At 38.3% G+C, this 26221-nt stretch overlaps 1 protein-coding gene across 1 annotated transcript in view; it reads right to left on the reverse strand.

Moving 5' to 3' along the window:
* LOC114651363 (seven in absentia homolog 3-like) overlaps window positions 1–25565 on the reverse strand; it is an 82613-nt gene extending 57048 nt beyond the window's left edge. Inside the window, exon 1 of the mRNA XM_028801269.2 lies at window positions 24714–25565. Within this exon, the coding sequence (XP_028657102.1) occupies window positions 24714–24854 (141 nt within the window). The 5' untranslated portion in view covers window positions 24855–25565. The remainder of the gene's footprint in view (window positions 1–24713) is intronic.
* Window positions 25566–26221: the final 656 nt, after the last annotated feature.

Raw genomic sequence — 26221 nt, forward strand, 5'->3', positions numbered from 1 at the left:
GGTTGGATTTCTCTCATATTTTCAGGTGGGAGATTAATGTAATTCACCAAAAGGTGATTTTTTTTTATAACCTTTTTTGACTCATTTTTACCAGGGGTGCCAATAATGGTAGATGGAACCATATATATACTGTACACCAACAATCCACCTGTCTGTGTTCACTTTGGACTCTGATACTGAAGAGGACAGACCACTGTATCTGACAGGCTGTGAAAGCTAGTATTTTGAGGACTTTGGTCCTTTGTCTTTTCCTTATTTTATTCTCGACTTTTTCTCAGTTAAACTTGGCTTTTGCCTTGGTATTCCAACACCCTCGCCTTTTGCTTTACAGTTTGTTATATAAAGAAAATAGTAATGCATAGTTAAACAAAAATATGGCTTACACAAAGCAAAGAACAACATCCACAACTGTAACAGATTTAATTTTAAAAACAGTTAAAAATTTCTGTTATGCTATATATAGATATACTAGCCATGCCCTGCGGGTCCACCCGTGTATTAGTGAAAAAATACAGTGAGGAGAACCCTGCCCGACTCCCCACTCCTGACGTCACGCTTCCCCCTCCCCTCAGTCCGCAGCCTCTGTCTTGGATTAGCACGAATTTATCGCTCCTGCAAGCGAACTATGATTCTTAGTGCGATGACAGAAGTGACAAAATTAACCGGAATGTTCAAGCAAATTATAGAACAAAAGCCCAATCTCAATCCGTTAAGTAGTTCTCCTCGCTCACTAGTTAAGCGGATGTAAGATACGCTTTGAGCTGGTGCGTGAGTGAGGAGGGCCACGCCCCCCTCCCCTCGGCCTGCTGCGTGTCTTGCGGATCCGCTCAAATAAATCGGTACCACAAACGAACTATGACACATAGCGCAATGAGAGAAGTTGCAAAATCAACCAGAATGTTCAAGCAAATTATAGAAAAAATTCTGATCTAAATCCATTAAGTAGTTCTCTCAAGAAAAACGGACAGACATACAGACGGATTTCGGATACAGACATCGGATTTTATATATATATAGAGATGTATATATACAGTATACAGTATATATATATTTTTATATTATATTTATTTTATATATATATTAGTTTTCTCATTTTCTTCTGCACTGATTGCCTCTTACTGTCTACTGATTGTAAACACATTCGCCAATTAACTAAACCTGAGCTGCCTAAATCAGTGCTCACCACTGCTTACTCACAAATAGTAATAGCTACCATTATTATTGGGGTGATGAATCTGACTAAAGCATTATCAGTGAATTCACTCATTTGATTTGAACATTTCATTCACTTGAGAGGGAGTCATTGGCAGCTGCACATCTTTACTCATTAAACCGTATCCGCAGGTGGACTTCACTTTCATTGTTCTGTTTTTGAGAGAACTGGAAGAGAAATTCTGATGATGATTACATGTTGACTTTAGGGCCCTTAGTTAAATGCAGTGGCCTGCTATTCACTGTGCATTAAGAAAATCATAGCTTGTTTTTGTTTAACCATTGTCAGTTCATTTCAAAGCATGATAAAAATTTTAAGTAAATGTTTCTTCCTTTTGATATCTCAAATTCTTAAAGACTGTTTTATAGATTTCATAAGCAATCTAAAATATTATGATGAATGCGTTATGAAATGTCACAATGCAGAGGTTATTGTCACAATAGACTCTTATTTCGTTGGTGGTAGCAAAACATTTTAGTCTCGATTTCCTTAGTCATGAGTGGCAGACTACAGGCAGAAAAGGGTGGCACAGGACTGGGTCTGGGCGCCACTAGAACACATAAATAAACACTGCTAAGGATGATGTATGTCATCATGCCAGTAGAGAAATACGGGCGCCACCAGGGGTGGAATGCCCTCTATGTGGAACTGATGTCTCAGAGGGTCTACAGATAAAGCCATGTGAGAGGTAGGGAGAAAGGTGTTCCAGGGTGGAAAATGTCAATTTCATCCAAGACACTTATGAGACCCTGTAGTTGTCAGAAACATCAGGCCTTCTTTATGTAAAGAGAAGAAAGCTGTAAAGGGCTGGCAGAATGTTGACAGACATCCTGATCAGGCAGCAAATGTCTGCAGGCTGGAAGAGCAGACAGAGCTGACCTTTTACATGGTGTGGAAGGTGCCTTGGAGTTGTGGTTCTCTCAAGCCTAAGGCAGCTCATATGTGCGAATATTCCAGTGGTTGTTAGATTAAACATTAGCCTAGTGCCCTTGTTGCAAAGATAAAGCTGTCCTGTCCCTGGTAGTAAATCTGAAGCTTGGCCAGAAGTGACAACAGGAGGGGATTTAAAGCTGCCTTGAGCTCATTGCCCTGCTGAGCTTGGAACCAGAAGGTTAGTTAGGGGCAAGGGCTCAAATGGCGAGAGGAAGAGTGAGACCAGGTTATAACAATAATAAAATAATTCATTACATTTATATAGCACTTTTCTCAGTACTCAAAGCACTATCCACACAGGGAGGAACCAGGAAGCAAACCCACAATCTTCCACAGTCTCCTTACTGCAAAGCAGCAGCACTACCACTGCACCACCTGTGATGATACAGTAGAGAATAAAGAAATGGAGATGAAATTTGGTAGGTTTGAAACAGTTTTACATATGCAAGTGGACAAGTCACTTCATTTAAACACCTGTATATAGTGCTTTTATATCTCTTGACCTCGGCTATCAGGCTGTTTTGGAGAGGCTGAGCACAAGGGCTGCCACTATCATAGTTCTTCTTGTCACACGTTTTGTTATCACCTCAAACACTGTGTTACAGATTCAGTAGGTGGCAGGTGAATCCTAGTAGCAATCTAATCTATTGTATTCATAGAGACTTTTCTTTGATTTGTGACATAATGTTGTTTGTGTAAACAGGGAGGACATATCAAGAGTCTTTTCTGTTTATCATCTTTGCAAAGTGGTTGATGAGGGCATCGCGTGATATAAATTCCATGACACTTTGGTCCCACTATACAACTAAATCAAATCCGACACTCCTGTTCAACTCTCTCTTCCACCTTGTATAAAATATTTGAGCCAGATATTAAAAAGCATAAATCAACTTTACACCTTCCTAAAGTAAGTAAAAATGATTAAGGAGAAAGTAACACATTTTTGGTGCCTGACTGTGAATTGAGTTTTGAATATCTAGGGAACTTGTTTAAATACTGACCACACAGACACTCGGCAAAGGGTAAATATGATGGGGTAATACAGTTTATTATATGTAAGAATACATAAAGTCTAGAATGGAATATTTACTGCATTCAGTATGGGTTCCTGCCTTACATCCACTGCTGCTCGAATTGGCTTCTGCTCACTACAACTCCCAGTTGGATTAAGTGGATTTGACAATGGATGGATGGCATGTGAATATTAACAGTTCTGTGTTGTCTTTGACTTAAGAGCCTCATATATCTCCTTAATGTGCTGCACTGTTAATGTTCTTTTTTGAAATGTCTATTAGTTACAAAAAATGCTTATTTTTCCTTCATTCTTGTAAAAGTATCACTGTATCACTGTAAAGTATCACTGTAAAGGAGCTGTAAAATGAATAGACTGACTATCTCTTCTGTTGCTAGTATCATCAGGGACTTTTCATTCAGGCTGACTACATAATGAAAGCATAGACATAATGAAGGAGGTAAATCAGAGTACCTGGACAGAAATCCATTCACATATCGTGAAATGTTCATAATCTGGGACTGCAAAGATATGAGTTATAGATATGATATAGTTGTAGCAACTTATGAAAGAATGCAGTACAGTACTGTATAAAACAGCGTTGAACAGAATTCAATCTCAAATTCCTTGTATCTCTTTCTCTCTCTCATATGATGCTTACATGTTCTTATGATTAAAGCTTTGCTCTTGATTTGTAATTATGCAGAAGTAATATCAACAAAAAAAGTGTTGTAAGTGCAATTGAAATTCTTTTGCATTTCTGCTTAAATCATAAAGTCTATTCAATAATCTTCTTTCATTTTTGAGGAAATTGCAAGTGAAGATGCCCCGGGGCTCTTACTAGAGATATAAAATATCCTCAATAAAATCTGCCAACACATGATGATACAGTTTATCCATAATGTAAAACAACAGAAATATCTGTCCACAGTGTTTTTACTTTCAATTTTTAAGTCACTCTGTAATGGTAAATCTTTATTTAAAAAAAAAGACAGGGCCAATTGAATGGTGCACTATCATAACTCCTTCAGTAACAAGAGCCTAGCCTATAGATTTACTGATCATTTAAGCAGTCGACCAGGCCAGTTGATGAATAGCAAAGCTGACTTCTTTAATATTGCTTCTCAGGATGAAGTCCTCATCACTTTCAGCCACCAACAGTATGGGAACATGAGACTAGAATGAGTTGAAACAGCTCTGGAGAAAGAAAAATGACTCTGATAAAAGCAATGGCAAACTGCTGACCTCGCAGTGGTGGCCACGCCAGATGGAGAAGGCAGATAGGAGCCGTGGAATATAAAAGGGGGAAGTTAGAAGAATGGGCCGACACACAGACATCATTACAGTGAGTGTTTATCATAACTGTTTCAACACTGCGGCTCAAAACAGAGTTTTCAAACTGAATATCTTTCATAGAGGCTTACTGCAATTGTCAGATGCAGCCGAAAGCAACATGTCAAGACACATATTGTCAGTGTAAGAAGACAAAACATTCAAATGTGGCCATTACTGTTTGATAGCAAAAGAATTCCACTTTGGTACTCTGAAATGTCTTATAAAAGAATGCATCTACACAAGCTTTCTGACCAACACAAATAAACCTACGGTTATAACAGAATAAGAACATAAATATGTTACAGTTACTCTCCTCTATTTTCTTAATAATAATAATAATTCTTTGCATTTATATAGACGCTTTTCTAATTACTCAAAGCGCTTAGCAATCGCAGGTTAAGGGCCTTACTCAAGGGCCCAACAGAGCAGAGTCCCTTTTGGCATTTTACGGGATTCGAACCGGCAACCTTCCGATTGCCAGTGCAGATCCCTAGTTAGCCTGCTTACTCCAGTTAGGGGTGTGGGGAATCACCAAATAAGTATTTGTAAAAATCTGAATCGCTGTTTCTGCTTTTCAAAAAAAAAAAAAAGTGAATGTTGAGGGATGAAGGGTTATGACCCCTTTTCACACTTTAAAAACCAAGTATCAGCTGCAATATTCAAAACCATGTTGGTCAATATTATATGCTCTCTTTTAAATCCTTTTGCATATAGTACCTTGCATAATGAGCCTTGTCAGAAAGCACTGATTTCAACATCTTTCCGCCCTTCCATTCCTATAGCATACTCCTCACTCTGCCCCATCTTGACTCTTCTTCATCCTCAAACTGCCTACACTCTTCTGTCTGTAAGTTCCCTCCCAGCCACCTGGATTCTCTATGTACAGTATGTCACCTGTTGTCTTACAGTCAAACTCACTGTATTGCTTCATTCTGAATTGCATGTTGCTGTTCTTAAGCTTGTGAGCATGAAGCTCACACTGATTGTTTTCTTTCTCTTCTTTTCCCTTTTCTGAAAACTGCCGTGCTTGTCTAAATTCTTGAATGGTTTGTTTCTTTTTGGCATATTCAACATTAGTGCTTTTTAATCTTTTCAATCTGAATTCTGATCAGCTTCAGCACCAGAATGGCCCTCGTTCATATTTTAAGTGACTTCCTCTGCGATGACAATGGAAGATTTCATTTTGCACTGATTTTCCTTGACTCATTGATGCTTTTGACATCTGGGTGAAATCTCTGAGAAACTATCCTGGACTGAGAAGAATCAGTTACGTCGTCGTGTCTTCCTACATTATTGGCTTCATGCAATCATTGCCACTGGTGGCAAATCCAGCTGCATTTCATTTTGGTGTCTCTCACTTCCTTATAACATTTATATATTGCTACTGCTATCGGAAAAAAAAACATGACCTTAGACTACCGCCGTGATGAAATGCAATATTAGATGAAGCTTTGTATCATCAGTGGTTCAATGTCTAGAAACAGCCTTCAGTTTATCACTAACAAATCCCAATTACTTAGTTTTGGATTTTCAGTTCATTTCAAGAAGTTTGACTTCTTCAGACTGACTCTTTGATCCTGTCGAGCCCTATCATTTTCTTTGGGAGTGACCATGGAGTTGACATTTGTCAGGATCTTCAGGTATTATTTTGGTGTATCTTGAATATTTTTCCTTGTTTTCTTTTTTCCTTGTAGATAATTTGTAATCATATCTGTTGTTCTGATTTTTGTATTGTTGACAACCAGTCATAAGAAGATCAGTACAGTTTCATTTTACATACAGTTTTGCAAAATTCTTTCTGCATGTAATTTCAAAACTGCAAAAACATGAAAGAAGTCTACCAGAGTGACTAAACCCAAAGACATTCAATGCTGGGGAGAGAAATAAACTACAACCCTTAAGAAGCCCAGAGATGGAAATGCCACTTCTGGTCAGAAGACCCCTGAGAACAGAAAATCTGACAGTTCAGTGTTAACCCCTGTTTGCAGAGGACTACCTTCTAACTTTGGGTTAAGGTATCACAATTGGAAGAGGCCTGAGCCCTGGCAGATGCTATTCTAAAGGGTTTTTTTTTCCAGACCTGAACTTTTATGGGAAAAAAAAACCTTTTATTTGGAATAGCAGCACCACATCATCAGTGGAGAAGAAAAATCTGCCAAATTTATTACATCGTTCTTTTCCTTATAGTCAACAAAAACACCCCATCGCATGAGCACACCATCAATTCCTTCTTTGATGCATTTACCAAAACTGTTTATTCTATTCATGGTATTATAGAGCCAAATCCTATCCCTCCAGCACTGAACACAAGGCAGCAAGACCTCTTATAGCAGGGTATACTAATGCACCTACAGTCATACCAGGCCATTTTAGAGTTTCCAGTCAAGTTGAAGCTTACTTCACTACAATTTAGAAGGAAACCAAGAAGCCCCAAGAATACACACGTGAAAACAAGAATATTCACTCCAATCACTAATAACATTGAGGCTATGAGGCAGAATTTACTACCCAAAGTGCACTGCCTACTGTTCAGTTCGGACAATATTAATTCAATTAATTATGCATTCTAATTATGTACTGTACATCTTCAGATATAACCACTGCCATGTTTCTGATAACACTGTAATTTTATTCTATTGCCCTGTTGTTTGATGATTAAGATAAAGGTTTCTGAGATGTGATATTAACAAGACAAGTGACTTTCACATTGGTCTGGACTTTACAGTCTGCTCAAGACTAACAACCAAATCTAAACATAGAAGCAAAAAAAAATGTGTAAACTCTCATGTTTTTCTCTTTTCTCTTACCATTCTTTTCAGGCATTTGTGCTAATTAGTGATTATTCACAAAGGGATGAAGATGACTTTTGACACCAGTAATTTCTACATCTAGAGGTTTGCACTCTTCAAAAGAGTAAAGGTGGTAGACACTGCCAACTTCAGAGGTTGGCGCATAACATAATTTTAAATGTAAACTATAACAATTCAGAAATATCTATGTGGAAATTCACAACAACAATAATAATAATAACATGGGCCCACACATAATGATGTTATGGGCTTACTAACCTCAAGGAAACCCTCACCTCCTTTAGCAGTGTAAAAATGTAAGTATCTAAACATAAATCATATAAGACTTTACCTGTTGCACAGGTTATCAAGAGACACATTTGAAGCTTAGGCAGGGTGTCTTGCTGAAAAAATCTGCTATAGCCACTATCTGAGGCGTTTTTGCTAGACCATACCTGAACTATAGCCATTCTTCTTCTCAAAGAAGATATGCCAGCCGACATAGATGTGTTGAAGGACATGCTGCTTTGCCCATGGAACCTCATGCCTTGAATAGTCATGCTGGAACCACTTTCCACCAGTCAAAGCAACATATAAGGAAAGGTGGAGGTTGTGAGGTGAAGCACAAGAAAGGACCTGGCTATGTATCAAGACTTCCATGCCCATATAAAAATTATTATCGAAACAATCCTAAAATCTAAAGATTCAGTGGTAGGTTTAAGTAAGGCAGGTCATATCCAAAAAAAATGCTCTTGAAAACTACTTTTTGAAATGGAGGAGAAAAATAACATTGTTTATAACTTCTTGCAAAATTCTGCAGAGGCCAAAGTGGCGAAGGTAGATCTTTACCCAGCCTATCTTTACACAGAGCCAAACTAAGCAAGAGATTCTGAAGAAACTTGCAAATCCTAAATGAATACTTATTAGCTGTACTTGCAATATACTTTACAAAACGATCGAATGATCGAAAAAACATTTAGAACATCAACTAGAAAGGCGTCTAGAATATTGGCATGGATTTATCCATTCAACACAAGAATGAAAGTCCTGAAAAAGGATCTTGAACAATTAATTGAAATGTATTGAGGAGTAACTGTTTTTAGGAAGTGATAATATAAATAATATAACGACACTTTCTTTCAGAAATTTATTATCAAGGCCTTGCAAGACCTGAACATGATACAAGACAATTAGCCAGAAAGTTACAACTGTGGTTGTTCATATCAAATGATATGAGTAATTAAGTGCCCAAAAAAGTTAAGAGTCAAGAATTTCTAAGTAATCATGAAGCATTATACAGAAAAGATATTAACTCCTGAACAGACTCTGATGATATTCCAGCAAGTTAGGAACTTGAGACTTTAGGTTGGCATTCCTGCACCCGCAGCATCTGACTCAAGGTTGTGTGGCCCAGGATTAAATTTATGAGCTGTGTGGAGCTGGACATAGGCACTCAGAGAGTAGATGAACTCGAACTGGCCACATAGCCTAAGTGTGTTCTTAAACCAGAAGATTCTACAAGGGAAAAAACATACTGTACAGGTGTGAGTAAATACTGGCCAATGCATCTAATTTATGGAGCCATAACAACGTAGTGAAAAATATCCACTGGACTCTGTCTAAGGTAAACATATTACAATCATCAAGTCAGTAGTGGAGACAGAATGTGATGAAGCATAAAATCCTGAAGAATATTTCATCTCTGGAAACTCCAACATTACTATTAATGAAAACCAATCGGACATCATTTAAATAAACTTATCCACCAATAGAACATATTTAACTGATATTTGGATTCAATTTGACTATAACAGTTGAAGAAAACAGCATAAATTAGAGCTCTACCATCAGCTACAGAACAATATTAAGAGACTGTGAAGAACAAATGTTGAAATACTTCTTATCATCATAGGTGCTACTGGGGTTACTGCTTAATCCTCTAAATCACAGGTGTCGAACTACGGTCCTTGAGGGCCGCAGTGGCTACATGTTTTCATTATAACCATCTTCTTCATTAATGAGCTGTTTTTACTGCTAATTAACTTCTTTTGCTTTAGTTTTAATTAACTTGACTCAGACCCCTTAATTGTTTCTTTTTCCTTAATTAGTAGCCAAACAATAATGAGACATCAAACAAGCCACCATATGACAGGAAAAACAGAAAAATCAACAGATTTGGAAATGTCTGCTGTGGCAGAATGAGAGCAGCAACAAGCCATTGAATTAAATAACGGGCTTAATTAACAGCAAGAATCAGCTTCTCATTAAGAGACTGGCTGGAGTGAAATTGGTTGGAGTTTTAAATCCCAGTTTAGCTGGTCATCTGTTGGCACTTTTCACGTCTCATTTCTGTTTGGCTGCCATTTAATGAAGAAACAAATCAATTCAGAGGACTGAATCCTTAAAAACAGGGCTATTGAAATGAAGGGAAAAGGAGTTAATTAGCAGTGAAAAACTAGTCACTGATTAGGGAAAGGGTTAGAATGAAAATCTGTAGCCTAAATAATACATTGAAAGCTTTCACCCAATGTTAATATCTCTTTTCTACAAAAAAGCATTGTTATGCATGGCATCCATTGTCAGCACAGTACTTGACACTATTGGTGGTAAATAATACTAAATATTTTTCCTTGGGCTGACTTTCACCAGCCACCCCTTAACTTTAATTAGACCTAAATCTTGGACCTACTCTATACCCACTCTAAAATGGTTTCCACAGTGTTCCAATGTCAGTTATAATAATAATAATAATAATAATAATAAAGCAAGGAATTTGATGAAAGCTTCAGAAAAGAAGATACAGATGTCTAACAAATGACAAGGCTGCCTGAGGGAATTCCCAAAATCTCAAAGCCTTCTTGTGTTCTGGCAGACCTCACTAAAGTTGTGTTCTGAATATTGGTATTGTAGGCCCAAACCTCATTTTAACATCCACCCTGCTTTGTAATCGACCAAAGCAATACTGTGCTCCTTTTCCAAAAGGCTGAAATTAATTTATTGAGCAACCACTCAGTCTGGCACAATGCCCTATAAAATGCTTATATCCAAAATTGCCAGCAATGTTTTGTCTAATGAGTTTTCTTTGCAGCACCTGCATTGAAACAGCTAGATTAATCTCATTTAGTAATACATACAGTAGCATGTACGATGGAAATTGAATAGAAATGGCACTTTGTAATGAACTTGCCATGTTAACATTCTGTCCAAGGTTACACAGTAAAGTCTTTTAGTAGATTAAGCTGCACTTGTAATCAGTATAGTCATCTTATTTAATCAGAAATCCATTAGTACTGCAACTAAAATGTGCAGATTTAAACAACAGACTAAAATATAAGATATTATATTTTATCTTTTAAGATATCTGTAGTGCATGGCACATTTATTTTAATTTAAAAAATGGAAAATATTTGTATCTATATAAATCAAAATATCTTGAATACCGCAGACATGCTGTTTCCCCCTGACCTTGTCACTTAACCTTAACTATTAAGTCGCCTTGGGTAAAGACATTAGCCAAAAATACTAGAATAACTAAAACAACAACAATAATAATAATAATAATAACAACAAAAATGATATTAAGCTGTAGAATTTTACAAAAGCACATGTTAAAGGTGTGCTGTTAAAATATCAGAGTAATTAAGTATTTGTTTCTTTTAATTCCCCAAAGGAAACATTTAAAATAAAACTTCAGGAAAGATATCTAATCAGTATTTAACAGTGAAAAATATGCTATTAATCAAAGAATTTGGAAAATAGCAGAAAATGGTCTCACTCCTCTTCTTCAGACTTTATTGATAGAGCTAATGCTGTTTGCCATCTCTGTTATTCCATTCCTCCTGTTCTACTGCAGAGTAGCTGATATGTTACCAGAGTATTTGGCTAAGGTGTGTTGTGAATGTTTGAACTTTAAACCTTAATGATGCTGCTTTAATCCCTGCCAGTGCCTCATTCACCTAAATTGGCTCTACTCCAATTTTCAGTCAGTCAGTTATTCTCCAACCCGCTATATCCTAACACAGGGTCATGGGGGTCTGCTGGAGCCAATCCCAGCCAACACAGAGCAGAAGACAGGAACAAATCCCCAGGCAGGGTGCCAGCCCACAGCAGGGCACACACACACACCCATACACCAAGCACACACTAGGATCGCCAATGCACCTAACCTGCATGTCTTTGGACTGTGGGAGGAACCCAGAGCACCTGGAGGAAACCCACGCAGACACAGTGAGAACATGCAAACTCCACACAAGGAGGACCCGGGAAGCGAACCCAGGTCTCCTAACTGCGAGGCAGCAGTGCTACCACTGCGCCACCGTGCCGCCCTGCTCCAATTTTATTTTAGAGAAAAATTAATAAGTCAATGAACAATTTCAGTTCAATTTATCTTGAATAAGGGTGTTAGCCAAATGTATGATTCCCCACTTTGAATGTCTGTTTATTTGAATTTCCCGGTGATGTAATATTAAACTAGTTGACCAAGTCTATGGTTGTCAGACATCCATTTATTCAAAATAAGTTAGTCAATCAATTTTTCTAAATTGATCTTTTACTAACACTTTAATCCTTGTATTTCTCTAATCCTTAAATAGATAGGGAAGAGATACTAGAGTACCATATGTTTTACTGATTTCTAATGTACTCATAAAATAAATGAAAAATAAAACATTTATTGTAGTACATGGAAGCACTATGGGATACAGTATATTAGGCAGAAAGTGAACAGTCAGTTCTTGAAGGTGATGCATTGGAAGCAGGAAAAATGGGCAAGCGTAAGGATCTGGGTGACTTTGACATGGGCCAAATATTATAATAATAGTAATAATGCATGTTATTTATATGGCACTTTACATTAGTAGTGAATCTCAAAGTGTTACATAAAAAAGTTTAAACAAAGGCAAAGCAAGATAAAAACAGAGATAAAACAACAATAATTAGTAGCATTCTTGTTAATAAGCTTTCCTAAATAGAAAAGTCTTTAGCTGTTTTTTAAAACAGCCCACAATCTGCTGTGTTCTCAGGCTCTCTGGTAGGGCATTCCAGAGCCATGGAGCAGCGGCTGCAAAGGCTCGATCACCCATTGTACGAAGTTTGGTCACAGGGGGGCGAAGGCTGGTTTCTTGTTTTGGATTGCAGTATAAGGATAATCCAGCCTGGATGAGACAAAGGCATGAACCACCTTTTCAGCATCACAGAGGGAGAGGTAGGGACGGAGTTTGGCTATGTTTCGGAGATGAAGGAATGCAATTTTACAAAGGTAATGAACATGTGTATCAAATAACAGATAGAAATTTAATTGACACTCAGATTTGTAACAGAAGGGGAGAGGGTAATGATACGGTCAGAAAAGGAAATACAATTTACAGAGGAACGAAGTTGACGGGGGTGGGGGGGGGGGGGTTTGGGGGGGATGGGGTGCCAATTAAAAGAGCTTCAGTTTTAGTCAAATTGTGGTAGTTAGACCACTGGGTCAGAGCATCTCCAAAACTGCAGGTCCTGTGTGGTGTTCCTGCTATGCAGCATTTAGTACCTACAAAAAGTGGTCTAAGGAAGAACAATTGGTGAACTGGCAACACCGTAATAGGTACCCAAGGCTCACTGATGCACATGGGAATGCAAAGGCAAGCCTGTCTGGTCCCATTCCACAGAAAACTTACTGTAGCACAAAGTGCTAAAAAAAACTGAATGCTGGTCATGAGAGAAAGGTGTCAGAACATACAGTGTACCACAGCTTGTTGTGAAGGGGGTTGTAGCTGTAGACCAGTCAGAGTGCTTATGCTTACTCCTGTCCACCGCTGAAAGTGCCTACAATGGACACATGAGCATCAGAACTGAACCATGGAGCAATGGAAAAAGGTGGTTTGGTCTGGTGAATCACATTTTCTTTTAAATAATATGAACGGCTATGTTCATGTGCATCTTTTACCTGGGGAAAAGATGGCAGCAGAATGCACTATGGGAAGAAGGCATGTTGGCAGAGGCACTGTGATGCTCTGGGACGTGTTCTGCTGGGAAAGCTTGGATTCTGGCATTCATGTGAATGTTACTTTGACACATACCACCTACCTAAAGATTGATGCAAACCATGTACACCCCTTCATGGCAACAGTATTCCCTCTTTCAGCAGGATAATGCATCCTGCTTGCACAGCACAAATTGTTCAGGAATGGTTTGAGGAACATGACAAAGATGGACTTGGCCTCCAAATTATTCAGATCTCAATCCAATTAAGCATCTTTGAGTTGTGCTCAAAAAACAAGTCTGATCCATGGAGACCCCACCTTGTAAGTTACAGGACTTAAAGGATCTGTTGCTCACATTTTAGTGCCATATACTACAGGACACCTTCAGAGATCTTGTGGAGTCCTTGTCTCGATGGGTCAGAGCTGTTTTGGTGGTAAAAGGGGGTCCTACACCAAATTAGGCATGTGGTTTCAGTATCATAGCTGATCAGTGTATTTCTAAAGCCATAACGTACATTTCATGTGTCACTTCACATTTTGAAAATTAAGAATTCAGAAAAAGTCCAACTCACCAGTTAGCCCAGGGTCTCTGTGTGGAGGTGGAAGCTTTATCTGGGCCATAACTAGAGGTGTAGAGATTAAATCTGTTCTGGTTTTTTTCCCCCAAATTCTTTATCTCTCTAATTTTCTAAATGCATGCTCTATCATGTTTTGTACCTTTAATGTCTATACAACACTGTACAACTTTGTGCAATATACTATTGATAACGATAAAAATTCGTACAGTTCAAATTTAGGAAGCATTTTTGAGTTGTTAGTACCTTATAGTTGCAGAGTCCTAGTTATCAGTCGAGCCCAGGCACTACGGAGTTTGCGTGTTTTTACTCTTTCTGTACGATTTTTTTTTCCACTGGATATTCCATTTTTCTTTTTACATTCCAAAGATTTTTGTTTTATTTTAATTGATTATTCTAAATTGCCTCAGTATAAGAAGTTGTAGTTGTGCATGAGCATGTGCCCCACAATAGAGTGGTTCATTGCTGAGGTTGGGTTACTGACTAGATCCCATTGTTGCTAGGATATGCTTCTCTGAACTGAATCAGGAATGTATGATAAAGGAAAATTGATATAATAATCCATAAATTTGTAATTGTAGCCCACACCATTTGTCTGATTGAAGATAATCTCTGTTTATGCGCATTTTGTGCATCATATTTTGCCATAAAGCAGCTTATCATGGAATTTCAGTTTCATCTCTATATATATATACAATATATATACAAAAGTATGTCTGTCTTTCTGTATGTCTGTCCACTTTTCATGAGAGAACTACTTAACGGATTTAAATCTGTTTTTCTTTTTTCTATAATTTGCTTGAACATTCCGGTTGATTTTGCGACTTCTGTCAGAGTGCTAAGTATCATAGTTCACTTGCAGGAGTGATTTATTTGTGCTAATCTAAGACAGAGGCTGCAGGCCGAGGGAAGGGGGAAGTGTGACATCAGTAGTGGGGAGCTGGGCAGGGCCCTCCTCACTCACATTCCAGCCTCAGAGCATACCTTGCCTCCACTTAGCTAGTGAATCAGAGAACTACATAACAGATTTAGATCAGGTTTTTTTCTATAATTTGCTTGAACATTCCGATTGATTTTGCTACTTCTCTCATCGTGCTAAGTAGCATAGTTCACTTGCGGTTCCTGATTTTTTTGCGCAAATCTGACATAGTGGCTGCGGGCCGAGGGAAGGGGCCCTCACCACTACCTCTGGCCACGTTTTGGAGCGTACCTTGCCTCCGCTTAGCTAACAATAACTGTATGTTTATTGATTTTTAAAGTTTAGCCAGATTCACTACTATGCGGGCGAAGCTGTGGGGGTCAGCTAATATTATTATATAACCAACAAATCTTACTACCCATATGCGACTGATTATATTGCTAAATATGACTGTGTACTGCATATATGAAGAAAGCATATCATGTCTTCATATGACAAAGTTAATCATCTCCTGACAAGCCAGCCATAGTTGGCAGGGTTCAGTTTAAAGAATTATTTACAAATGGTGGCTTTCTGGTGAAGAAGAACTAACAACATGTATTTAAAAACTTTTCCCCCTAAGTTGTTCAAACACCCTATTCTAGTGTGAACTGAAGAGCAAAGCAAAAAAGGTTTCACAAATAGAAAAAATTACATTTTCCTATTCACTAGGCAATACATAACAAACACTTTGCAAACAAAAGGACACCTCAATGTTTTAGGAGGTTCTTAAGAACATACCCAGAGCATTTGTTTACTTGATCAACAAATGTTTGAAGAGTCCAGTTTTTCTGATTAAAGATTAAGACTAAAGTCACGATTAAAGCTGTAGCTCTCTTGAAGTCAGTCACTTTGCTTGCAAGGTGTTGAGAGCGCTGCTGTGTTCATGAGTGAGTCCTGATAAGCTGCTTCAAGCTTTGTGGCCAACACTGCCAGGAATGGCTGTGGTCCTGAAATGGATTACAGAATGTTACTTTCTACAGCGAACACCCTCTCAAAGCGCTTAAGCAGACCAGTATACTGTAGTATAATTTGAGTATTCACAAATTAAATATGTCAGAAAGTGTGTGTGCTGTGAACTGAGTTATAACACCCTTGGAAACCCTATCAGTACCTCCATTTTAAAATTATTTAGATTTAGGCTGATTGAGATATATTACCTGTTTTCTAGCGATGCTATGTTATGTTCTGTTTTGACACAATCTTTGCAGCCAAGTTTGTCTAGCCAAGTCCCTAAGAGCAGCTATACAAAAAGCATCACACAACTTCTGCATCCCTTTCATTCTTTTCTTCATTCACAGTAGTACAGAGGAAGCTAAAAGGCACTTCCAATAAAGTTTTTAGTGTTAGGACTTTTGCTTTGGATTCTTGGTGTCCAGTGTTGTGCATTGGCTGTTTACTCTCTCTATCAGTATTCAGACCCCTTGCCTGATCTCGAGTATGTTTGTTTCCTTTCTCATCTTTCTGGTTGCACATTTTTGCTTTTTGGCATAAAATCAAAACAATGCTTTTCATTTGCATAACAAATTTGATAACTGGCATAGTACTAAGCAGCAAAGTAGTGAAATGTTTACAAGTCATAAGGTACAATATAAAATCAATGTAATGCTAAGGTTAATTATTTATGTTTTTACCTATTTTTAATATAACTGCTGTTTTGTGACTTTGTTTCAGGACAATTGCAATTTTCTGTTTTCTTACAGTGCACATTTACAATTAAAATGCAAAATACACATTGTAATGGATTACTGGTGGGCAAGGGTTAACTAGACAGAAAAATGGCACAAGGCAGGCCCTCTGTGGGTTTGCAATAGTTCAGGCACATGCAGAAGTGAGTGGTTGGGAGAGAGCCAACCAGATATCACACACACAGAGGTGTGCCATTGCAGTTCAGGAGCTATCCCATCTGCCTCCAGTTCACGATAGATAGGAAGTGTCTAGAAGCAATGCCACAGAGTACATTTCTCAGCACAGACACAAGCCTAAGTGATGAAGAAAAAAATGTGCATTGCCAGTAGCAGCAGACATCATCTTGTCAGTATAACTTAAAGGGCAAGGAAATCTAAGAAATCATGACATGTGTGGCCTGAGGTAACCCAGAGAGGACATTTAAAACTATCTTAAGTGAATTTTGACTCTGGACCTAGGATGTGGCTTGGGATAGAGCTTAGCTTGCAGTAGGAACAGAGGCTATGTTGTGTGTAGGGGAGAAAGAAAGATGGCAAGCGAGAGAAGGGAGTGCTTCTTTACCTTAAGAAAAGGAGAAGAAGGCCAACAGATAGGTAAGTTCACAGATGAGAGGGGACGAAGTGTGTGTTGGTTTTTCTTCCTTATTTTTATATTTTTGTGTTCTCTTGCTTTCATCCCTCCCTTGAATTAATTCTTATAATAAGTGTGCAATTTGTGAATACTTCAGCCTTCTTGACATTTATACTGGGTATATTGGGGTACCATGTGGACCCCACCCCCAGTAACAATACACATACACATGCACAGATACCTATATCAGAGGCGTAGCTAGGGTTTTCAGCGCCCGGGACAACTGAAGATTTTCCCCCTCCTGTTTGCCAAAATGCAATGGGGAACATCAATTCGGCACCCCCTGGATGCTGTGCCCAGGGACAGATGTCCCCCCATTGCCCCCCCTAGCTACGCCACTGACCTATATATCCATATGGATATTTGTACTCTTTTAAGTCCTGCAGTCTTTCAGGTATGTAGGCTAATAAGAATGTCAATTTAATGAAATTAGAATATAATACAATGTACAAGGTAAAATAAGCTAAGCAAAGGTAAGCTTGGTTGCTTCAGCTGTCGCTCTGCATCCCATCAGGCTTGAAACTATGCAAAGCCAGTCTTATAAATGATTGTTATTTTTTCAATTCACTTTTTAGTTTAACTTTCTTGTACAATTTAGATATAAAAAATTGCTCTTTATGACATTGTCTTCAAGTGGGGCTTTTACACTAAGAGAGAAATTTGTGTAATTTGCAATAAAGTCCACATACTAACCTGAAGGTGTTGAATGAGGTCTATTTTTCTAATGCTTCTTGGGACATGTGTGGCATGATGGTGCAGTTGTTGGTCCTGCTGCCTAACAATGACTCCAAAGACTTTGATTTCATGTGCACTCACCATTTGTGTGGAGTTTGCATGTTCTTTCCAATTTAGCATTTTGTTCTGAGGACCTTGGCTTCCTTCTCATGTTCCAAAGACATATGTATTAGACTGACTGGCAGGTTTAAATTGGCTTTGTTTGAGGGAGCAAGATATGTACATATACCCTGCAATATTCACTCATTGCATCCATGGCTGTTCACTATCTTGTACCCAGTTCTGTCAGCATAGGTTCTGGTCTCTAGGATCTTTAATTGATTTAAACAGATTTAGTAAATAAATAGATCAATCATTTTGAAACTAATGTGCTGGGTTTGCTTTATTACTAAGTATTTTCTTGTTTCACTTATAATCTCCCTTAAACCCTGATTATTGCTATTATTAGTTAAATGTCTTTGCACTTTTGCCGATTTTTCTATAAGCTCAAGATAAAATGACAAACACATCCTCCTCAACTCAGAATCAGACAAAATGATCAGGATCTTAATAGCAAGCGATACTATCAGGCGCTTGATTCACTGTGTCACTCATTTTACTAATGTCCCCAACTTAGGCCTTACTGGAAAAAAATCTTTGCTTCTTTATCAGACAATTACAGATTCTCTATAATCCTTTATCTGCTTTATAGAACTGTTGTGCTTGAGATATTTTATACTTCACTGCTAACACGCTGTCTTACCTTGTTCTAGTGTAAGAATTATTACCCACCTGTCACAACACAATGTGAAAAGAATGCCCTGTTTTACTTAAAATTACAAAAAGTCAAAGTACGATTATAAGGAACAGTGTGCAAATTCTTTAGAATATGGCGGGTATTAAATAATGGTATCCTCAATTAACTAAGCACACTGTAACACTGTTACCCTTCTTGATGCCTCGGTATTTTACTCCATATATAAATCAGCTCTCTTTGAATAATATCTAGCATTAAAAGTCTGACTGAGTTATGTCTAAAATCAATAAAGCAAAAAAAAAAAATGTAAATCAACCAGAAGGCATACCTGACCAAAGCATTCCACACTAAAACACTTTGATAGTGGAAGAAAGGATATAGTATATAACCTTTTCTTATTTCCAGCACACAACATTTTATGAATAGCAACATCTGAGTCACTATCATCTCAAATGGATTTATTTTCAGTAATGAATTATGAGAGTAAAGAAGATCAAGGCCATGCAGCCACGGTGAGAGCACCTTGCAGCAAATTCTAGCCTGATTAATGTGCTAAAGAGGCTTCATTTGATACTTGGGAGGATCATTAACTCATTAAACAACCTCACTGCAAGATGTATATTTTAATATTTCAAGCTGTCTTGATCAAGCATTATACCTCCCCCTTAACTCTTTTTACAAAGTTACTTAGGACCTTTTTACTTTCACAGTAATATAACATGCCATACCATTTTTAAGCTTGCTAATATTCTAAGTCTCTTGAAGGTCCATCCAGGCGTTGTGTGTTAAGTTAGGAAACAGCCCAGGAAAGGGTTCCAGTCCATCGCAGGACACACTCACTCACATGGGGCCAGTCAGGATTTACCAATTTACTTAACCTGCTTGACTTTTGGGATGTGGAAGGAAAACTGGTATAGGTGGAGGACCACCCGCACAGATGACAACGGGACATGGGATGCAAAACCCAGAATGAAAAATCATCCATCATCAAACCTTCTTAATCAAATTAATCAAATCACTCCACGCAGTGTCCAGGCTATTAACTGAACCCCAGCCTCTTATAGTTTTGCAATAACAGCGCTTAACACAGTGCCACCCTGTGTTAATAAGACCCTGCATAAAATAACTGAGCACTTTAGTAACTAATGTCATTCAATGCTACTGGTCTCTCAAAACCTGACATCTTACTTAGGGTTAAAGCAAGTTCACAAAATGAATGGATGGGCTGTTAATAGTTTTTAGTCTCCGTTAGTTGTGAGAAGCTTGCACTTGACCATGAAAACATATTGATTTTATTAAGTCAGTTGACTGCTACTGCCATTTTAGGCATTACTAATTCTTCTTTGACCTGCTCTGCTAGCTCTTACACTAATACACTACTCATAGCTATTTTATCATGTGAGACCCTTCTTTTCCCTTCCTGTTTAAAAGCCCCCTCCCCCCATGGATGTTTTCATTGTCATCAGGAAGCATACTACTATCTACCTTGTTGACAGAGAAAATGCTACTAGCAAGGTGACAGTAGATCTTTCTTTACAGTTCAATACTGACTTCATTGTCACACAGAGCACTTTGTTATTCTCACTCCACAAGTGACCAAGTGATTAGAGCAAACAAACTGAAAGAATAAAAAAGGCATTTCAATCAGCAAGAACCTCATACAGCACCATCTGATAGACTACCTTTATTTAAAGCCTGCTATTCACCACACTGTACTTATCAGTCTAACAAGGCACATGCCAGGCTGCAAAATGTGCCGAATTACCCAGCACTCATTTCAAGACTAGCTGTTAAAAAAAGCTTGAATCACGGGCATGGTGTTTGTGCTTCTGAAATGGAGCTCTAGTTTTTGAAGCTATCTACAGCTTTCATCATCATGATCTCCAAAACCATTCTTTTAGAAGGCCATTCTTTGTGAGCACATTACAGAACTCAAGATGATTCTTTAAAGTGTCTTCTCGGCACCTTTATTTGTGTTTGGACAAAAGGTCTAAAGCTGAACTACTCTGTTGACATAAAAGAAAACTTCATTTGTAGTTTTTGTACTTTGCATTATTGACACACTGCCAACACACTTACCACTGAAGTGGCACCTCTTCATCTTGCATATGCATGTGGTGTGCATCTGTATTAACCTAGGATTCCTTAAAGGGTGATCTATTGTGCTTATCGCCGTAGGGCTAAGACATTAAGACACTGATATGCTATCCCCAAAAAGAAGCCACGTCACCTTGGAGCATTTTAAGACAATGGACAGAAGGAGTGTGCTATGATCCTAAAGTAACTTGAGATGCATGACCTTGAACAGAATTAAGTAGGTGTGGTGATGGATGGATGGATGGACAGATGGAAGGATGGAAGTCTGACAAGATTTTTGTGGTGTAAGGGCTGGAAGTGCTTACATAATTTTCTAAGATAATAAAGTCTGCCTCAAACAAATTCTGGACATTTATTTTACTGTTTAGCTTGAGTGCACTCTGTTTGTCTATATAACCATCCATCTATGTCTTTATTACAAAAACAATAATTCTGCTACTTTGAACTTGTTATAGTGGTTCACTGCAAATATTGAAAAATCAGTCAGGAGGTCAGGCTCAACTCTATAAACTTGAATTTTTTAAGATTAGTAAAACTAGGTGTTCAAACCTGTGTCTGTTTATTTTAGTATTCAGCATAGGCATCAGTCTCTTTGATCAACTGACACGAATTTGCTACTCTGAAGCCAGTTGTTCATCCATTTTGTTTTAATCAGGTTAACGTGCCTAACACACAAGATAGGCGCCAATGCCGGAGTGGTGGGCAGGCTCACCTACGCCAGGCCAATTTAGACTTGTAAATCACACTAATTCGCATGTCTTTGGTGCATGGATGGAAAATCGGACTGCTCTACCGAGAGCCCAGGCACACGTGAGAGAGCAAGCGAGTGATCGGACCAAGAAATCGAAGCCAGTCTCCTGGATCCCAACCAACCATTGTGTCACCGGGCCTCGCAAAGCTTTAATGATTTCACTAGAAGGAAACACATGACATGTCAAGAGTTTTCTGTTCGTCGTCTTGATAAACAAGAAATCACGACTTTCAAAGGAAAAGGTAGCATACGTACGACAGTAATTGGAAGCGGATAAAAAAAGGCTTAAAGTAGGCAGATGCGGATACGAGTAACCACTTTTAAAAGATCATAAGCACAACTAAGGGAACAAATATTTCGTTCCCTTCACAAAATGCTCTCAGGGAGAGCTTTTTGCGAGTAAACGGACGAGCACAACGACCCGCCGCGAAAAGTGGAATTAGTGCAGCCATGCGTGCCTTCTATTGGCCGCGCGGTGAGGATCACTTACGGGAATGAAATTTGACTGCACAATAGCTGGCTGCACTTACCGCAGCTCAATCGATGCGAAGGGTTTTAGAATACAAAAACTGCCAGTCTGTCGATATCATTTTCCGTCATTGCTTTAACGTTCTTCAGTTCTCAATGCTATTTCTTCTATATAGTATTCAAATATACACAATATAAAGGCAATCAATAAATATGCAGCGGCAGCGCTATAGCTAGCGCTTCTGTTTCATAGCTCAAAATCACCGTCCTGCTCTGCTCCGTGTGGCTTTTGTAAGTTCTCTCCGTGTATTTGTGGGTGAACGAGCGGGCGGGGTGATCTTCAGAGTATTCCGCCTTGTATGTAAGCACTGGACATGCTGTTATATGCGTGTGTGCTTTGCAACGAATTGGCTGTTGTTCCTGCCTAGCGATCAATCCTACTCCAGAATTAAACAATCAATGGATATCAAATCTTGCCATCATTGTTTATTTATTATCTTTTAGTTATTATTATTTGTCTGGCGCGTGTGTCCAATGCGACTTAGAACATTTGAGATACAATTGGTTACATTTCTTTTGTTTTTTGTAATTTTAGTGCAGGCAGTTAAGATAACTTGTTCATGGTTGCAGAAACTCGGTGTTTAAAGTCCTAAGTCATATGGCGCACTTCGCCACAGGATTCTCTACTTGCATAGGCCAATACTTAGAATATATGGTTGCAATTTGAAATTAGGACTTAAAGGAATTGAAATAATACATCAGTTGGTCTCTTAATAGTATGTAACTCAAATAAATCATTTAGGTCTTCTTACATAGCATTACATGACTAATAGATGTACCTAGGTATCACTATTCACAACTTAAAAGAAATCGCAAAACCGCACTAAGATGTATCAGATTTCAAATATATTCCGAGAAATTTAAACGGTACGATGGTTTTGATTTGGTTGATAGCTTTTAGTAATGCCGTGGCCTGTCCAAAGAAAAATTAATCTGCGGTAAACTTTTTTCCCTCTCAAGGACTGTCTAATAATGCACACACACTTTGAAGCGAAACCGCATTTTATTACGCGACACGTGTTCAAATACTGGGATTATGCGGTATTTTTCAGTCACGCCATCTGTGCGTGTCATGCAGGCAAAATAATACGTCTAGAAAGGAAGGAGGGAAGTCACACGATTTCACATTTTAGGAGTGACAATTTACTCCACAGTATACGCATATACATACAGTAAGTACAATTTTCACAGGATGAAAGAAAGGAATGAGAGTATTAATTAGAATTGTTTCAAAGTCAAATGCAAAACGAAAAGATAGGCTGTTTCTTTCATGCTGGGAAATAACGCGTTTAGGCAGGCGGTGTCTGAAAGTGCACAGAGCGAGGAAACTTTTCTTGATACCGAAATCACACTCTCACACATTTTCTCACAAACGCATACACAAACAACGAGCGTAGTCCTAAAACACTGTTGGATAAATATGACGTTACGAGAGTGGGGATGGAGGGCTTTGTAAGCCGTCTCGAAGTGTAATGGTCATTTTCAAAACTTAAAATACATGTATATATTTTGCAACCTTCCTTGACGCTATTGCAGAACAGAAAAAAAAACTCAGAATTTTACAAGTTCTCTCTGTTCACATGTGAACTTTCTCTCGCCATTCTCGTACATTAAAACATCCGCCCACACTTGTTACTGACTCTATAGTGACTCGCGTGAGTGAGTGAGTTTGTATGTGTGTGTATGAGCGAGTGAGTGTGCCCTGGGATTGCACTGCGGCCAAGTTCACATTTCGATCCTGTTATATGCCTGGATGCTGCTCGGATATTTCTCTGCCTTGAGAGATCATGTTGTCAAGCACTATGTACAGTAAACGTCAGTAAAGCAGTTATGGATGGTGAAGGGCTGGATGAAGACTGTGGAATATAGGGATCAATGGTTTATGCACAAGATTAAATAGTACCGTATACGATCTCATTTTTTTGAGATATTCCTTATAGAATTTAAATGAAGTAAAAAAAAAACAGTACTATCAATATAGCGAAGGTGTTTTTTATGTTAAGAGAAAAAAACATGAGGGTTAAAAGTGATACAGGTCAGAAATACTGGAAAGTAGTTTTACAAGACGGCAATCCTCGATTGGAACAGGTGCTCTAAAATAACAAGTGCTGATATTTTTTCCGTACACGTTTCTGTCTTTGCACTTGATTCACATTTGACGGTAGGATGAGGTTTAGATGAGATCACTTTACTTCGCTTATAACTTATCAGGAAGATTGCAACAATTTTTATTTGCTCTCTCGCTGGGACGATTATCGACCAGTCTTTCGCGCAAACCATGAAATGAAAGCGATCGGCAGATTTGCTAAAAGTGCACCATTTAGTTCGAAAAAGTTGCTTCTTGCATTTGACTTTGATTACTTTTATTTACCGTCTCAACGATTTTAAAAATATTAATAGCTGATGCGTGCAACGTGGATAATAAAACAGAACCAAACGTCTTAAAAGCAGATCGCCTTGACAGAGATAGATTGATACATGTGAAAGACACTACAGGAAATAGACTGAAAGATAAGACACTAAGAATATTGTGACAGCAAGACAGTTCTAGTATCGTCAGATCAATATGTTGCTGTTCGACGCTAAGCCTTGCAGCCCAATTCCAACTGCCACTATGGGAAGTGCTTCGCCTTTTACACGTATCTACTTTGTAGCAGCTCTCCGCAAAACCTGGCCACTTTCGTATCCAACCAATATGTTGCACAGGACGCACAATGCACACAGGGAAAAACTCCGGAACATCTCACACACTGAAAAGTTTCGACTTACCCCGTGAGGACTTGCTGGGTTTACGACGCACACGACAGGTCCGGCCCCGGAGAATGTACATCTGTTACTCTTTATGGGATGTCGACATCGTAAATGAACGAGATCCGTGAAGATACCAAAACATTGTGTGAAAAAGAGCATTACAACTTTCCTTGACTGAACACTCCGGTGGAAAAGTCAACAGTGAGCTCCGTCTCTCAACCACAGTGCGAGTCGCAGCCCTTGAGCGACAGAATGACAAGCCAGAGAAGAGCGGAGGAGGAAGCACGGCTCCTGGGCAGCGAGGGATCGGGATGAAGAAAATAATAATGATAATAATGACAAAATAAAAAGCTCAGTCCGAGTCTACTCGGCGCGGTTGAAAGTACTGCAGATTTGAAACAGACTATCACACTACTCCGCGATTTGGTTTTATAGTCCCTGTCAAAATTAGACGCCGGGAATCTTGCAGCAAAGGCACAGCCAATCAAAAGGACAGAAATGTTATCCTTGAGGTCCGCAGACAACCAATAACAAATGTCTTACCCTGGAGAAATTCTCTGATGAATAGAGCTGACTGCTGGAGAATGTATTATTGAACATTACCATACATCAGCAGTATGCATTTATCTTCTGATTGCCTCTATCTATATCCCGAGCACTGGAGACACTTAGGCCGAATTGATTACTTAATTTAACCATTAATTAAATGACTTTTTTCTGTAGCAGGACCGTCTTTGACAAAGAAGCGGTTAAAAGAAGAAACCTATAATTTTTTTTTCCAATGGCCAAACCTCTCAGTGGTTTGCCACTTTCTTTGCGATTTGAGGCAATCTGCACTGAGATTAGAATCTGCCCTCGACTTGCGAGCCTCAACCTTCAGATATTTTAACGTTTTATATCAACTGCAGCAACTACATAGTACCTTTTTACAATGTGGGAGTTTTTTTTTGGATATTCGTTACAATATTAACTTCCATATCTTGTTTGTAGGTCTCATGTATTTTTAACGTCTTGGAAACGACTTTATAAAACTCCGTGGTCAAAGAGCTTTGCAGAATTGGTAAACTGAATAAAATTTTATTTTATTCCTTATACTTTAAACATGAATTTACTTTATGTTCTATCTATCTATCTATCTATCTATCTATCTATCTATCTATCTATCTATCTATCTATCTATCTATCTATCTATCTATAGTAAGTCTTTGTATGTAGCACCTTTCAGAAAGTATGTGAGTGACAAAACACAATTGATCAGTGTATGTGTATTTGTTTAAAGAGTTACACAGATAATTTGCTCCCAAAACATTTGCACATATTTCTTCTTTACCAGATTTAATGTTTTTATAAAGCACTAAAGTAGGAAAGATTTGAAGTGAAGTAGTTCTCTTCGTTCATACAATCACATAAAATATTTTTTTTAAATATGAGGGGCCCTCAAACACAAATTAGCTTGATTATAATTGGTGGATGTAAATTTATAATATCTTTAAGGAGTAAAAAGTAGAAAGAAAAAGGTAAAACAA

This window comes from Erpetoichthys calabaricus, chromosome 4, assembly GCF_900747795.2.
Source record: "Erpetoichthys calabaricus chromosome 4, fErpCal1.3, whole genome shotgun sequence".
Lineage (NCBI taxonomy): Eukaryota > Metazoa > Chordata > Cladistia > Polypteriformes > Polypteridae > Erpetoichthys > Erpetoichthys calabaricus.